The following is a 14,064-nucleotide window of genomic DNA, read 5'->3' on the forward strand; positions in this document are numbered from 1 at the left end:
AAATATTTCCCAAATAGTATTATAGAAAATGTTCTTGGCCAAAAACAGGTTACTATAGTTTATTTACTCCGGTTATATCTATTGTGGTCGTTAAAATTTTTAAGTTAGATACAAAGTAATTTTTCTTTTTTACTTAAATTTTACCTAAATATATTAAATTAAAATAAAATTGTATAATTAAAATTGTATGTTTCTTCAACTTTAATTTTTTTCGAAAAAGGTATAACATCATATTTTGAGATTTCTGTGAAAAAATAATTTTAAAATACTTCCCATAATAGTATTATAGAAAATTTACTTGCCCCAAAAATCCCCAAAAGTCGAACCGTTTAATTTTAGTTATATTTCTTTTTAGAACACACATTCAACATTTATTTAAATTAAATAATCGCACGAAAGAAATTTATATCAATTTAGAGAAATATTGTGACCTTTTTATGTGTGGTTTTAATTTTAAAAAATGGCTGAAACAGAGGTCACAATCATTTTTCATTTACTCAACAAAAATGGCTGAATCTGCCATATGTACTTCCATTTTACGTTACTAACTTGTTAAAAAAGAAGGTTATAACAATTTAGAGAAATATTGCAACCTTTCGTGGAGATTTAATTTTAAAAAATGGCTGAAACAGAGACCATCAACAAAAATGGCTGAATCTGCCATGTGTACTTCCATTTTATGTTACTAACTCGTTAAAAAAGAAGTTCATAACAATTTAGAGAAATATTGCAACTTTTCATGTGGATTTATTTCTAAAAAATGGCTAAAATAGGGGTCAAAATCGTTTTTCATTTAATCAACAAAAATGGCTGAATCTGCCATATGTACTTCCATTTTACGTTATTAACTTATTAAAAAAGAAGTTTATAATAATTTAGAGAAATATTGCAACCTTCTATGTGTGGCTTTAATTTTTAAAAATGGCTGAAACAGAGACCATCAACAAAAATGGCTGAATCTGCCATATGTACTTCCATTTTACGTTACTAACTTGTTAAAAAAGAAGTTTATAACAATGTAGAGAAATATTGCAACCTTCTATGTGTGGCTTTAATTTTAAAAAATGGTTGAAACAGAGACCATCAACAAAAATGGCTGAATCTGCCATGTGTACTTCCATTTTACGTTACTAACTTGTTAAAAAAGAAGTTCATAACAATTTAGAGAAATATTGCAATTTTTCATGTGGATTTATTTTAAAAAAATGGCTAAAATAGGGGTCACAATCGTTTTTCATTTAATCAACAAAAATGGCTGAACCTGCCATGTGTACTTTCATTTTACGTTACTAACTTGTTAAAAAAGAAGTTTATTACAATTTAATTAAAAAAAATGGCTGAATCTTCTATTTTACGTTACTAACTTGTTAAAAACAATAGATAAAAAAAAAGAACCGAATTACTAAAGCCATTACAACGATCCTTGTAATTTTTAAAAAATCTTAGCTGAAATTAAAAAAAAAAGTCACGCAACTAAAAATTAATAAATAACTTGTAATCACCTGAATATTGTTTATAAAATATTTCGTTTGCGTCGGTCAATGAATCCTTTCGTTCTCTTTAAGAAAGTATTAAAGGTGTTAAGGGGTAAGACCACTCTAAAAACCTGAATTAAAGCGTTTTTTTGCGATTTTTTTTTTTTTGGAGATGCAATTTGAACGATGTTATTAACCATGTCGTTAAGTGTTAAAAAAAAAATATTTACTCAAAAATAGTGCAAAATAACGACGCTGGAGCCATTCTCACGAAACGTGTTTTGAATTTGAGACACTCTGACGCAAATTCGTATCTGGAAAAAAACAACAAATTTTTTCTTAATCTACATGAGTATAGCTAGAGAAATACGTAGGGGATCTTCGATAAGTTCATTTTAACATTATTTATTGACAAATGATTGCCCCATTTTTTGTACAAAATTCAACTTTCTACTTCAAATGCTCGCCAATCGTGCAAAAATTAATGTTTCAAAAATCCCCTACGTATTTCTCTAGCTATACTCATGTAGAATAAGAGAAAATTTTTTATTTTTTCCCAGATACAAATTTGCGTCAGAGCGCCTCAAAATCAAAACACGCCTCGCGAGAATGGCTCCAGCGTCGTCATTTTGTACTATTTCTGAATAAATATTTTTTTTTTAACACTTAACGACATGGTTAATAACATTCTTCAAATTGCATCTCCAAAAAAAGAAAAACTCGCAAAAAAACGCTTTATTTCAGGTTTTCACAGTGGTCTTACCCCTCGAGTCGAAAACCGAGCAGTCTAGAAGTTATTAATTCCGGGAATGCCTGTATACTCGTCGCACTGAACTTAAATCTCGGCCCCGATATCGACGAAAAAGAACAGCTGCAAAGTAAAAAAAGGAAATATCCGATGAACCAACGTGTTTCGGTTGCGAGCGGAATCGACCAAGCGGAATCAAGACACGATCGTGCCGAAAACCTACCCCAGGTGATGTCGTTGAACCAAAATTGCGGAGTTCCGGTGGTATCGTCTATCAAAGAGGGCATGGGGGCTGCGGTATCCAGCGGTGGATTACACGGTCCGTGTACACGACACGTACCAGTTCCTATAGCTCGATTGCTCGTCGCGTACTTGATCTCCGTCGCGACGACTTCGTCAACGTCGACGTCGGACGTATCGTCGATCCCCTTCTCGCATAGGATCTTCATTCTGGACGAGGACCTCGCTTGGACGAATATATCGTCGTGGGGGCTGTTGTTGGGAGACTCGGCACGAATCCCGGCGATCGGTTGCTCGTACTCGGCGGAGTCGCTGCTAGGAGACGGCGGATAAACGCTGGTGCTCGATTTCATCGTACGATCCCTGGATAATACTTGAACGCCCGTGGAGGAAGTGGAGGGTCCCTCGATGGCAGGAGGTACTCTACGAGCAACGGCGGCGGCGGCAGCAGCGGCGGCCGTGGCCGCGGAATAAGAATAGAAGGAACCACCCTGTATCATCATACTGCAGGGTGGTTCCTCGAGCGCGGCACTGGGACCGGTACTAGGACCGCCGCAGACGGAGGAGGAGGAGCTCACACCCAGCTCGCCTTGTACCTGCTGTACGCCGTACAGCCCCTGCTGCTGCGTAACGCCTGTATCGCTCTGGTGATATTGTTGTTGTTGCTGATGCAAACTCTGATGCTGTTGTTTATCCTTTTCACGACGGGGTGACCGACCCCGATCGCTGACCGAAGTTGCGCTCCAGTAACCCCACGCCATTTCGCGACCAATTCTCACCCGTATTTATCTCTCACCTTCCTCTATCCCGGCTGCCTAATATCGTCCGCCAACAGCCGTACACCACTGGCTCCCGTCTCTCGCTCGCTATCACCCTCCGACCCCCACCCCGACACCTTTTCCCTACTTTCCTTCCTACGCTACGTGCTGCGCGCGCTCTATGTATCTCTGTCTCCCTCTCTCTTTTCGCCTCGTTGTCTTTCCCTTCCTCTCCTTCTTTCGCCCCCCGCTGTCCTCCGTCCTCCGTCCCTTCCTACCGTCGCCCCGACCTCTTGCAGGAGCCCGGCTGAGAATGCGACGAGTCAGCACGATCGATGCTGGTTTATCGCCACTTTTCCAACCTCTCCGCCAACAACAGCTATTGTTAAAGGTACGCTGTCACAACCTCTCGACATGAATCGCGACCATCGAGAAATCGACTATCGTTAAGATTCTTCGTCCGGACAGCGTGTTATCGTCGGTCCGAACCGTTAGAACCGATATCAACCGGTCACCCTTTCGCGAATCCGTTTTCTTTCGCGACCAGATGACGCTCGCTACCGGTTATCTTATTCTTGCCCGTACGCCGGTTCTAAACGTCCGCCGACGACTGTCTCTCCGAGCGAAACTTCCTGGCTAATCGGTCCGCGCAAGAATATCGACTACCGCCGCGGGATTCATTAACTACCGTCACCACCCGACGCGCTTTACTCCGCCAAATGCGCAAACGCTAGAATAAAGGCATACCGAAAACAGAACTGATTTCTCTTTAACAAAACACCCGACACTGGCTCTCTTTTTCCCTTCTTTTCTAGCCCTCTTGCGAGAGGCCTTTTCGTCCACCCCTCTCTCCTTCTTCTCCCCTAGATACTTACGCTCCCAAACAAAAAGATAGCGTGTGCTTATGGTAACTGGCAAATCTTGATCAATATTGTAAACACTACATCGCGCGAATATGAAAATTCTCCTGACCTTGTTTTCGACGTCAGCAAATTCTGCGCCAAGAAATATAAACATCTAGATACGTAGACACAAAATAATAGCACTTTTTTTTACTATTTAAGAATTTTTTTTTTAATTCAAAAATTATTATATTTTTAAATTCAAAAATTATTACATTTTTATATTCTTTAAAAATTTATAAATATAATGAATTTTTTTTAAATTCATTAATTACAAAACTATGATTATAACATATACATTGACCAAAAAATAATCCCGATCGTATTGAAATTAAAGGAGTCTTTATTTCTTACTATTCCTACCTTTCTCGTAGGTAATTGTTTGTACTTTTAATTTCCAATAGTAATAAATTATTCCACTCTTTTTAATTGTCCTTCGGTGTACATAGCACGCAATAACAATCCCCAATATTTCTCCACTGTATTAAGGTCGGTGAAGCATGCTAGCCATTTATGGACTTTAATGTTCTCCTTTTTTATATATTCTAAAACAAGTTTTACTGAATGGACAGTAGCATTATCTTATTGGATACAGTGTACCCAGCAATGCGTTTGGTCTACGTATAAATATTATTTCTTTATAAGTTTAAAGTTAATTTCGACCGTTCACTTTAATTTAAATAAAATGTTAAATTCATACATTTAGTTTCACGCTAAAATACGTCCATCGCCTACTTGTCTACTAGTTTTACCATCGTCCACTTATCTACTAGTTTTATCATTGCCTATTTTTCAACTAGTTTTACCATCGTCCACTTGTCTACTAGTTTTACCATCGTCTACTTGTCTACTAGTTTTACCATCGTCTACTTGTCTACTAGCTTTACCATCGTCTACTTGTCTACTAGTTTTATCATTGCCTATTTGTCTACTATTTTTACCATCGTCCACTTGTCTACTAGTTTTACCATCGTCCACTTATCTACTAGTTTTACCATCGTTCACTTGACTACTAGTTTTATCATTGCCTATTTGTCTACTAGTTTTACCATCGTCTACTTGTCTACTAGTTTTACCATCGTCCACTTGACTACTAGTTCTACCATTGCCTATTTGTCTACTAGTTTTACCATCGTCCACTTGTCTACTAGTTTTATCATTGCCTATTTGTCTACTAGTTTTACCATCGTCCACTTGTCTACTAGTTTTACCATCGTTCACTTGTCTACTAGTTTTACTGAATGGCATTATCTTATTGGATACAATGTACCCAGCAATGCGTTTGGTCTACGTATAAATATTATTTCTTTGTAAGTTTAAAGTAATTTCGACCGTTCACTTTAATGTAAATAAAATGTTAAATTCATACATTTAGTTTCACCCTAAAATACGTCCATCGTCATCTTGTACTCTAATGGTTATTTTTTCCTTTGAAAATTATGATAACAATATAATTCTCAAAAGATAATTTTTTTCACCATAACTATGCTCTTTAATAAACAATAACTGTTCCAGTTTGTGTGTGGACTGTAATTGTGGATATCTTTTAATTTTACTTCTATACAATTTTATTGAACGTTTAGATCATTAAGATATACATATACAGAGTGTTCATCTTAAAATCTCTGAGGCATTTACATTAATGTGACAAAAAAACGTTTCGAACAAAAGTTAACGAGTACTTTCAGAAAAACAAAGTGCAATAATAAAAATTTCGAAAAATTCTTTTATTCGATAAAAAACTCAAATCATCTTGATTTTTTTTAAATAGCATTATGTATTTTGTAACCTTATAGAGTTACATACATTATTGAGTTAAAAAACTCAAAGTAACCTGAGCTTCTTATCGAATAAAATAATTTTCCAAAATTTTTATTTTTGCATTTTGTTCACCTCAAAGTACTCGTTGATGTTTATTCCAAATATTTTGTTATCAGATTAGTGTAAATATGATGAACATTCTATATGTGTAATATAACGCTAATCTATTGTTTGTACTTTGTCAGTTATACATTATACATATGTATAATATACAATGTATATGTATACAGGGTATTCGGCCACATCTGGAAAAAATTTTAATGGAGGATTCTAGAGGCCAAAATAAGACGAAAATCAAGAGTACCAATTTGTTGATGGAGGTTTCGTTAAAAAGTTATTAACAATTAAATTCAAAAATTTCAAATCGTTCTGGAAAAATTATTTTCGGTTGCGAGGGACAATTACAATCATTTTTGGTGAATACACATACCTTCGAAATCCTATCCACTGTCGAGAAAAAAAATCGAGTAAGTGCTGAAAGTTTTGGGTGAAAAAAAGACTTTCGAATCGTCTTGGAAAAATTATTTTTAGTTGCAGGGGTCAATTGCAAGCATTTTTGGTCAACAGACATACCCCCGAAATCCTACGCACTTTTGAGAAAAAAATTCCTTATTAAAAATCTAATTAGGTGCCCAAATTTTTCGACGAAAAAAAAAATTTCAAATCGTTCTGGAAAAATTATTTTCCGTTTCAGGAGTCAATTATAATCAATTTTGGTCATTACACATACCCTCGAAATCCTACGCATTTTTGAGAAAAAAATTCATTATCGAAAAGATAATTAATTTAAATTAATTAATTAAATCATAACTTCTGAATGGATTGGAGGATTTCAATGTTTAAAAAAGCAAACAACGCGTATTTTAGTAACGAATCTATAAAAATTGCAAAAATATTCGACAAGTTGATCCTTGACACCGAAAAATGCAGAAAACCCCATAAAAATGGTCCAATATTCAAACAGCCATAACTTCTACAATAGTGAATATATTTCAATAAAACTTTTTTCTGAAGTAGAGCTCATAGGTACCTACAAAAAAGTACTAAACAACTTTTCCGTAGAGCGTCAAACAAAATTACTAAAAATCGAAAACTAATTTTTAAGAAAAACCGACAGGGGGTAGGTGTCCAAATTTTTAGGTGAAAAAAAAAATTTCAAATCGTTCTGGAAAAATTATTTTCCGTTGCAGGGGTCAATTACAATCATTTTTGGTGAATAGACATACCCTCGAAATTCTATCCACTTTCTAGAAAAAAATTCGAGAATGTGTGAAATTTTTCGACGAAATTAAAAAATTTCAAATCATACTAAAAAAATTATATTTAGTTACAGAGGGTAGTTACAATCATTTTTGGTCATTACACATACCCCTGAAATCTTGCGCATTTTCGAGAAAAAAATTCAGTACGAGCGGAACTTTAAACGTTAATAACTTTTTAACGATGCCTCCATCAACAAATTAGTATTCTTGATTTTCGTCTTATTTTGGCCTTTAGAATCCCCCATTAAAATTTTTCCCAGGGGTGGCCGAACACCCTGTATAATATACAATGTGTATATGTAAAATTTAAACAAAATTTTTGTTATTCAAATTTTTGAACCGATAACTTACTTATCTGTAAAAACACAGGTTCGTAAAAAAATTTGTTTCAAATGTTTGTATTAAATTAATAACATAAAAATGATACAAAACTAATACAATAATTATCGCTTATACAGGGTGTCCCGTAAATAGTGTAGGAGCCGGAAATGTGGGGTAGCTGAGACGATTCTGAACAACAATTTCCTTTGCAAAAATGTCGGATGGAGCTTCGTTTTTGAATTATTAACGAAAAACACTGACGAATCACGGCGCTTGCCTGCCGCGCGCTCAGGGCCGTCCGAACTAAGAGAGCCACCGTGTCGGGTAGGTAGCAAGATGTGCATCGGAGATACGTCGAGGAACGAATACAAATAATTAAAAATACTACCACTGCAACTGTTACCTCTGCAGATTGGATAAATCAGTCAGATAAATCGAATTTATTAATTATTTGTATTCGCTGTTTCCAAGAAAGAAGAAATAAAATGTGGGAAGATGCTCTCGGAATTTTTAGGAAATTAATTCTTCGCACCTGAGTGACGCTTCTCGCCAGAGTGTGTTAAAATTAAAATAAGAATTATTTTCAGAAAATTAAAATAAATACGGTAAGAACCATTTGTAATCGTTTGTTATTAAAAACTGTACTGGAAAAGCAGACTGGATTTGTGCGAACCGAAACATTTTTCGCATGCAAGGGGTTAATAGAGAATTAATTGAAATTCGCCTTACCCATTTACTTGCAAGTTGCAATAGGGCCAGTTAGTGCACCCCTGTCGATCATGGAAAGGTCGAAGACCCCAATAAAAATCAGCTGATGGGCCCGGTCACTGCACCCGCTTCTTACCCCGAAAATGTAAAAGTGAAAAGTGCTAGTGACCGTACTGTAAAGTGTTTTCGGGGTAAGAAGCGGGTGCAGTGACCGGGCCGTCCCATCAGCTGATTTTTATTGGGGTCTTCGACCTTTCCATGATCGACAGGGGTGCACTAACTGGCCCTATTGCAACTTGCAAGTAAATGGGTAAGGCGAATTTCAATTAATTCTCTATTAACCCCTTGCATGCGAAAAATGTTTCGGTTCGCACAAATCCAGTCTGCTTTTCCAGTACAGTTTTTAATAACAAACGATTACAAATGGTTCTTACCGTATTTATTTTAATTTTCTGAAAATAATTCTTATTTTAATTTTAACACACTCTGGCGAGAAGCGTCACTCAGGTGCGAAGAATTAATTTCCTAAAAATTCCGAGAGCATCTTCCCACATTTTATTTCTTCTTTCTTGGAAACAGCGAATACAAATAATTAATAAATTCGATTTATCTGACTGATTTATCCAATCTGCAGAGGTAACAGTTGCAGTGGTAGTATTTTTAATTATTTGTATTCGTTCCTCGACGTATCTCCGATGCACATCTTGCTACCTACCCGACACGGTGGCTCTCTTAGTTCGGACGGCCCTGAGCGCGCGGCAGGCAAGCGCCGTGATTCGTCAGTGTTTTTCGTTAATAATTCAAAAACGAAGCTCCATCCGACATTTTTGCAAAGGAAATTGTTGTTCAGAATCGTCTCAGCTACCCCACATTTCCGGCTCCTACACTATTTACGGGACACCCTGTAGAGTTACGCAATGTCAACGATGGAAATAATGTTTTCGATGCATCGTCCTTCCACGAGAAGAAGGCACAGCGTGTTTACATCCCCACTCCTGTTGCAGTCCACTGACTCACAGGATTGGTCGAGAACGGTGACGAAGATCGGTGACAGCCAATCAGCGGACTGCAGTAAGAGTGGGGATGTAAACACGCTGTGCCTTCCTCTCGTGGGAGGACGACACGTGGATAATTTACGTATTAAATATAATTAACACCTGGATGATGTTTGTAATACTTCGAGCATGATATAAATATACATTTATGTTAGAAATATATATATATATACATGTTACATCTATACTTACCATGTATAGTTATTTCGGTATCCTTTTCCAATTCATAAAGGCGCAGTGCTTCGTCCAGTTCCTGTTGAGAAGCAATTCTACATGGGTCTCCCTCGTCGTCAACCCACTTCATTGTAAACTGATCTGGTCCTGCAGCACCAAATCCACATATTGTACGCATTTCCTCCCGCAGCGTGTCTACCGAAATTCCAGGAGTAATATATGTAATCTGCACTTCCCTAATGTAAAACAAACCATTATAACCGTTTTGATACTTCTTTAATTACAGTTGATATTATTTAAACATTATTTAAATTTCGACGCGTAAGGGTGACACCCGTACATGTAAAAACAGAAATCAAACTGTATGCAAAGTGTTATGTTTAATGAAAATGGGAAACGAAAAAGAAACAATATCATTATGAATTTTTACTTAGATTAATTTTGTTATTTCTAAGTTGCTCGCGTTTAATTTGCACGATATTATTGCAAATCCATTATCTCGCTTGAGCATCGAATTGCCTGTTGTTAGGGGGCGCTTTGAACAGAAGGAAAGCATAAAGAAAATAATTGATAATTACGGTTTATTGACACGCGATACACGAGCGGAGGAAGGACTTTATTATTCCACCGTATGCTAAGTTTTTAAGTAAATTATACGAACAGTACCAGTGATACAGATTTAATTTTTGTTTAGTTTTAAAGGCGGCTATCGGCTCCCTTTTGCACCTATCTTGTTACACGTTTGATCGCATGTAATGCGATACCGATCTATTGTTTCTACCTCGTCGGTTACGCTTGGTAGCGAACGCGTTAATAATAAGAAAAAGTACTACTCGCAAAAGTTGTATGACTTCGAGAGGAACATAATATGCTGGCTGTAATTTCATTGAAGATACGAGACATAAAAGAAACGCGAAATTTTATTTCTTTAAATGGGGCATTCAGTTTGCAATGATCAGATTTTTCTAAGACAATAAATTTTAAGAATAAAAGGACTAAGATATAGCTCGATAACTTAGAGAAGGTTCCTATAATTGCAGAATGATAGTCTCCTTTCCCCGCCAAATATCCTACATAGACTGTTTGCCTTTGGGTTATGCGGTATTGTTATAATACTACAGCTACGCCATCTGTTGGCGGTGTTAAACAACTAAACGATGAAAACTGCGTGCTTGAAACGCTTTTCGAAATATTGAATATCAAAATTTTTATTTTTTAGCAATACAGAGTTGATCTTTGTCATTTTTCCATAGTTTAACTTCTTTTAAACAATAACAAATATTATATTCTTCGGATCCTGCCATAAAAATTGGAGTTTATTTAAAATAATGAATTGTCTTTTTAAAAATTGTCTCTTTAAAAGAAATTATTGCCACTGTATTAGCTCACCTTGAAGTTTACGACCAACACTTTGTCATATTACTCAAAATAACGATGCTATTCAGTTAGCTGTATAAGTTAGAACGATGTATACAGGGTGTTCGGCCACTCCCTGGGAAAAATTTTAATGGGGGATTCCAGAGACCAAAATAAGATGAAAATCAAGAATACCAATTTGATGGAGGCTTCGTTAACAAGTTGTTAACGTTTAAAGTTCCGCCCGTACTGAATTTTTTTCTCGAAAATGCGCAAGATTTCGGGGGTATGTCTATTCACCAAAAATGACTGTAATTGACCCCCGCAACCGAAAATAATTTTTCCAAAACGATTTCAAATTTTTCTTTTTTCGTCGAAAAATTTCACACATTCTCGAATTTTTTTCTGAAAAGTGGGTAGAATTTTGGGAATATGTCTATTCACCAAAAATGATTACAATTGACCCCCACAACCGAAAATAATTTTTCCAGAACGATTTGAAATTTTTTTTTTTTCGTCGAAAAATTTAGGCATTTAATTAGATTTTCGGTAAGGAATTTTTTTCTCGAAAGTGCGCAAGATTTCGGGGGTATGTCTATTCACCAAAAATTATTGTAATTGACTCCTGCAACCGAAAATAATTTTTCCAGAACAATTTGAAAAATTTTTTTTTCGCCGAAAAATTTCAGCATCTAACCGATTTTTTTTCTCGAAAGTGGAAAGGATTTCGGGGGTATGTATAATGACTAAAAATGATTATAATTGACCCCCGCAACAGAAAATAATTTTTCCAGAACAATTTGAAAAATTTTTTTTTCGCCGAAAAATTTCAGCATCTAACCGATTTTTTTTCTCGAAAGTGGATAAGATTTTGGGAGTATGTATAATGACCAAAAATTATTGTAATTGACTCCTGCAACCGAAAATAATTTTTCCAGAACAGTTTGAAATTTTTGAATTTAATTGTTAATAACTTTTTAACGAAGCCTCCATCAACAAATTGATATTCTTGATTTTCGTCTCATTTTGGCCTCTAGAATCCACCATTAAAATTTTTCCCAAGAGTGACCGAACAGCCTGTATACTTTCTAAAACATAATTCGCTTACTTGTTATAGAATTAATCTATTGCCCTTGTTATAGTTTTTACTTGTATTATAAAGTAATACAAATATAGTTGTGATAGACGAACGTAGTACTCATCAAAATATACAAAAAAATATTAGTAAATATAGGTTTAGAAATTAATAGTTTTTAACTTATAAAAAAAAATTTGATTTTATTGCAGCAAATATTTTATACTCGTCGAAACTTAAAATCTGCTGATTTCTAAATCCATACTTATTAATGCTCTTCTGTTTATTTTAATAACTACTATAAGTATTTAAAGTTAACTACCAATTTTATCACAGTCTGTACAATTGTATGTGCACATAAAATGCATTTGTTCAAGAATAAATTTATAACTTTCACAATGCGTTATAATTCTAAAATTTTAACGCATTATAGTCCATTAAGCACATTTTAATGGAATAAAAATTTCAGTATATAGTGGCTAATATTTTAAAATGTACAGCGTGAACAGAATTATCGAACACAAGCAGTTTTAAATTTTGCTTTCTCCAAAGAGAAATGTTTAGAAACGATAACTGACCTTACTACGTTAATTAATAACACACGTATACGTATAAAATAATAATAATAAACTACTACTGTATAAAATAACATCGATTATCACTTTCTAAACTTTTGTAAATCGACACTACTGAATTTTTGCTTATCTCATTTAAGCATTTTGATTAACAATTTCAAACACAAAAATAATGAAACGAATATAAACACGTGCTCTATCGGATTCAGATTTCAAATTATATACATCGACTATGAGTATACTTTATTAGTATAATGTTTTATGTTACGTGTGGTACGATGGTGCACCATCGCATTTCAGTAGAGTAGCAGAGTGATTCTTAAACTAGCGATTTCCTAATTAATGGATCAAGAAACTCCACAACACTACAATCGAAGGCTTGCATTTAAGATAAAAATATAAATGTTTGTCGCTTCTTATAAAAGCAAACAATTATACATAAGTAGACAAAAGAAATGATTATTACGTCAGAATCAAGGTCAAATAGAGCATGCGTTTATACAAACATTTTCATTGTTTTTGTTCTGCATTTACCGCAGAAGTAACGTATGTTACGATACTGTATATATAGATTAACAATGAAATTAAATATATTACCCATTATAAACAATTTTCACTCGAATATCATCGTTCTCTGTTGTCTGTGTAGGCATTTTTATTCGATTTATATACTCCTCTTCTTGCTAGAAAATAATTACAATATAAAATTATTAGTTTCAAATATTTTTAACAAACATTGTTTTATAGACATAAAATATCAAAAGTGTTAATTAATAAAATATTCTAATTTAATTACATAATAAATACAATATATCTAATAGATCTTTATGATTGTAAATTATTTACAAAATCGCAAAATCTTTTAGTCTCCTCAAAGTATTGGATAATATAAAATGCCACTCTGGCCTATGATAGTTAAAACTATTTTGTAATTATAATTAAATAAAATGGCACAAACACTCAACGTAACGAAGATCTATTCAAAATTCACGAAGTTAACATGTACAACACATACAAATTCATTAAATGCATTTATTAATTTGGTACTTTACAATATCTAAAACTCCTTAAACAATCATTGTACTCGTAATCTAGCCTAATTTAGACTACTTAATTTCAATGCATGATTTCTGACTCACCAGAATAATTTTTTCAAAAAATGATCTAACCGCTACGTTGGATGAAATATTCTTGGGACTATTTTCTAATAGAATAGAATATCGTCTTTTTAAATTACTAATTAGAAATACGTAGAGGTCTAACAAATACAAAATTGAAAACTGTTTAACACGACAAAACGCGTTGTCAATTGGCAGCCGCCATGTTATTAAACGCACACTTTCCCAGCGTATATTTTCTGTAATGCAATGTGTGTATGCATGCAATCTTCATAAGTGTAGTAGCGAATAAACGAATTCAATTAGTATACTTCGAAGTTTGATATTCACGATACAATTTATAACCCAACTATTTACATTGTTTTATTATACAATACCAGATTATCAAATTATAATGTAATTATTATCAAAAATCTTGAATAAAAATTGTTCATTTTTTATTCGCGAGAAATATAATCTCTATGAATAACGTTACC

At 34.4% G+C, this 14,064-nt stretch overlaps 1 protein-coding gene across 4 annotated transcripts in view; it reads right to left on the reverse strand.

Moving 5' to 3' along the window:
- The window catches only part of Apkc (protein kinase C iota type), a 33,603-nt gene that overhangs the window by 16,104 nt on the left and 3,435 nt on the right, over window positions 1–14,064 (reverse strand). Inside the window, exons 1-3 of one of the 4 annotated variants that reach the window (XM_076779478.1) lie at window positions 13,610–13,833; window positions 13,068–13,153; window positions 9,483–9,700 (exon numbers count right to left, since the gene is read on the reverse strand). In XM_076779478.1, the coding sequence (XP_076635593.1) occupies window positions 9,483–9,700; window positions 13,068–13,123 (274 nt within the window). In that variant the 5' untranslated portion in view covers window positions 13,124–13,153; window positions 13,610–13,833. Of the gene's footprint in view, window positions 1–2,446; window positions 4,214–9,482; window positions 9,701–13,067; window positions 13,154–13,428; window positions 13,448–13,609; window positions 13,834–14,064 lie in introns of those variants that run through there. The other 3 variants (XM_076779477.1, XM_076779476.1, XM_076779475.1) reach the window with 3 other exon arrangements.

The sequence above is a fragment of the Colletes latitarsis genome, chromosome 12 (assembly GCF_051014445.1).
Source record: "Colletes latitarsis isolate SP2378_abdomen chromosome 12, iyColLati1, whole genome shotgun sequence".
Lineage (NCBI taxonomy): Eukaryota > Metazoa > Arthropoda > Insecta > Hymenoptera > Colletidae > Colletes > Colletes latitarsis.